The sequence below is a fragment of the Plectropomus leopardus genome, unplaced genomic scaffold, assembly GCF_008729295.1.
Source record: "Plectropomus leopardus isolate mb unplaced genomic scaffold, YSFRI_Pleo_2.0 unplaced_scaffold5791, whole genome shotgun sequence".
NCBI lineage: Eukaryota > Metazoa > Chordata > Actinopteri > Perciformes > Serranidae > Plectropomus > Plectropomus leopardus.
Genome location: NW_024663642.1, coordinates 1 through 2170, shown reverse-complemented (window position 1 = coordinate 2170; position 2170 = coordinate 1). Strand labels below are relative to the sequence as shown.

The following is a 2170-nucleotide window of genomic DNA, read 5'->3' as shown; positions in this document are numbered from 1 at the left end:
TTTAATGCTATTTTTAAAGGCATACTTTACCATGACTGTTAAATGCTAGTTTGATTGGACATACTACGCTTTTAGTCCTTTATGCTATTTTGGACGACATACTTTTCTATGACTTTTATATGGTGTTTTTGATGACATACTATGGTTTGCCTTTTGTAAAATCTTCAGGTGAGATTATGGCATATGAATATTTTGGTTCGTGTAGTAAGAGTATTCAAAATACAAACTTCATGGGAACTTGACCACAAACAATGTCAGAAATATTGTCACATTTAGTTGCGTGTCAGTTTATATCTGTTTATCTGTGTTTGCATGTTGTGCGCTGTGTGTCTGTGTCTATGGGCTTTTACATGTATAGAGATATGCTCTACATGTCATCTCTATGGTCTCCTGTCTGCATGTCTGTCTGTCTAAACGTCTGACTTGCATGTCTGTCTGTCAGGTCCTCTCACCAGCTCCCTGTCGCTGACTCCAGTGCAGTCAGCAGCCTGGAGCGAACAGCAGCAGCAGGAGCACAGAGAGGAGATCAGCAAGAAACCGCTGGAAAGAAGCAACGTAAGGCCTCCTATATTAAGGTTCAACTCCCCCTTTCTGTCTTACATTAATCACATCGCCTCTCTTTTGTTTTTTTCATATCTTTGTCTTTATGTGGCTCCTGTTTCTCTTGATAGTCGGTGTGGGTACGTAAAGGTGCGTTACGCTGGTGGAGAGACTGGAAGCCTCAGCGCTGGGTGGATGTGGGTGTTGCTCTTGAACAGTCCACCAAGTCTGACGGCAGGAAGGATAGCATTTTCTTTGTCTACTACACACAGTATGATGAGAAAAAGGTTGGTTTTGCTGTCAGGTTCCAAAGTCTCTACTCATAGTTGTCTTTTTTTCACACTCTTCATAGTCATTTTCTTGTCTTTTTGTGACAGAACCTCCACGTGTTAATAAATGAAGTGACGGCACTGGTTCCAGTGCTCAGGGACTGCCACTATGCCTTTGCTGTGTACACCGCCCAAAGGACAAAACAGAGGTGGCCTCTGGTACTGGCAGCACAAACGGAAAAGGACATGAATGACTGGGTAACAGCAGAGCATGCAACAAACACATAAGTGAAAATGTAGCATTAAGTGTTGCATATTAGGAGGAATTTTACTGAAATATTATTTACATGTACTCACTAATGCTCATCGCTGATTACATTCCTTGTTGTTTGTGGCTCTTTTCTGTGCATTCAGTTATGCCTGTTGTCTGACTGTTGCTGTGAGTGTCGAGGGATCGCAGGTTCCCCGTCCAGACACGCCCTGTGGTCAACAACCTCAAAGGGAGACATCATGGTCCACGAGCCGTCCTTCTCCCTGGAGGCTCCTGGACACACACTGCCCTGTGACTTCATGTGAGACTTAATATTTATATAATAAACAGTGTGCCTGCCTTTTTTTGTTTGTCATTCTCTTTCTGATATACCTGGTTTCTGATTTGCTTTTTTGTGTCTGCATTGTCTTACTGTGTCACTAACACGCTAACATACTGCTGATGAATCCGAGTATTGTGTCTTTAACACTGGGTGCTTCGACTGTATGGTGCTGCAGGTTTTGGCGGCAGGTCCCGGGTCACCTGCGCTGTGTCGAGTCTAACAGTCTGGGGCTGGTATGGGGCATTGGTTGTGATGGCACCGCCTGGGTCTACAGTGGGCAATATGGACAGCAGCCCAACCCAGGTAAACTTCATATATTTCTCAAATACAATCGACACACCTAGACTGATCTTGATGTTGTATACCTCTGATGGGTCCTGGGCCAGCCTAAGGCGCACCTGTGCAATATTCATGCTTTCTAATCAGCATCTTGATAGCCGCACCTGTGAGGTGGGATGGATTATTTCGGCAAAGGAGAAGTGCTCACTAACACAGATTTAGACAGATTTGTGAACGACATTTGAGAGAAATGTGTCTTTTGTGTATACAGAAAATGTTTTAGATCTTTGAGTTCAGCTCATGAAAAATGGGAGCAAAAACAAAAGTGTTTTTTGACATGCTAAATTATGAGTTTTTTTGGCCTATTTGTGCCTTTATTTCCACTTTGTATGCTATGACGCTTCTATATAAGCTATTCCATGTCGTTTTCAGCAGTTTTTAGGCGGGGTCAAAATTTGACTTTTTTCGACATACTATACTATTGCCTTG

At 42.9% G+C, this 2170-nt stretch overlaps 1 protein-coding gene across 1 annotated transcript; it reads left to right on the top strand.

Annotated features, from left to right (window-relative positions):
• Positions 1-442: 442 nt before the first annotated feature.
• LOC121939731 (tectonin beta-propeller repeat-containing protein 1-like) lies at positions 443-1705 on the top strand (the record flags this gene model as incomplete). The annotated part of the gene is made up of 5 exons (XM_042482700.1): positions 443-555; positions 672-827; positions 918-1067; positions 1224-1381; positions 1578-1705. Coding segments are annotated over 5 exons (705 nt in total), but the record flags the coding sequence as incomplete, so codon positions are not given.
• Between the last annotated feature and the right edge of the window lie 465 nt (positions 1706-2170).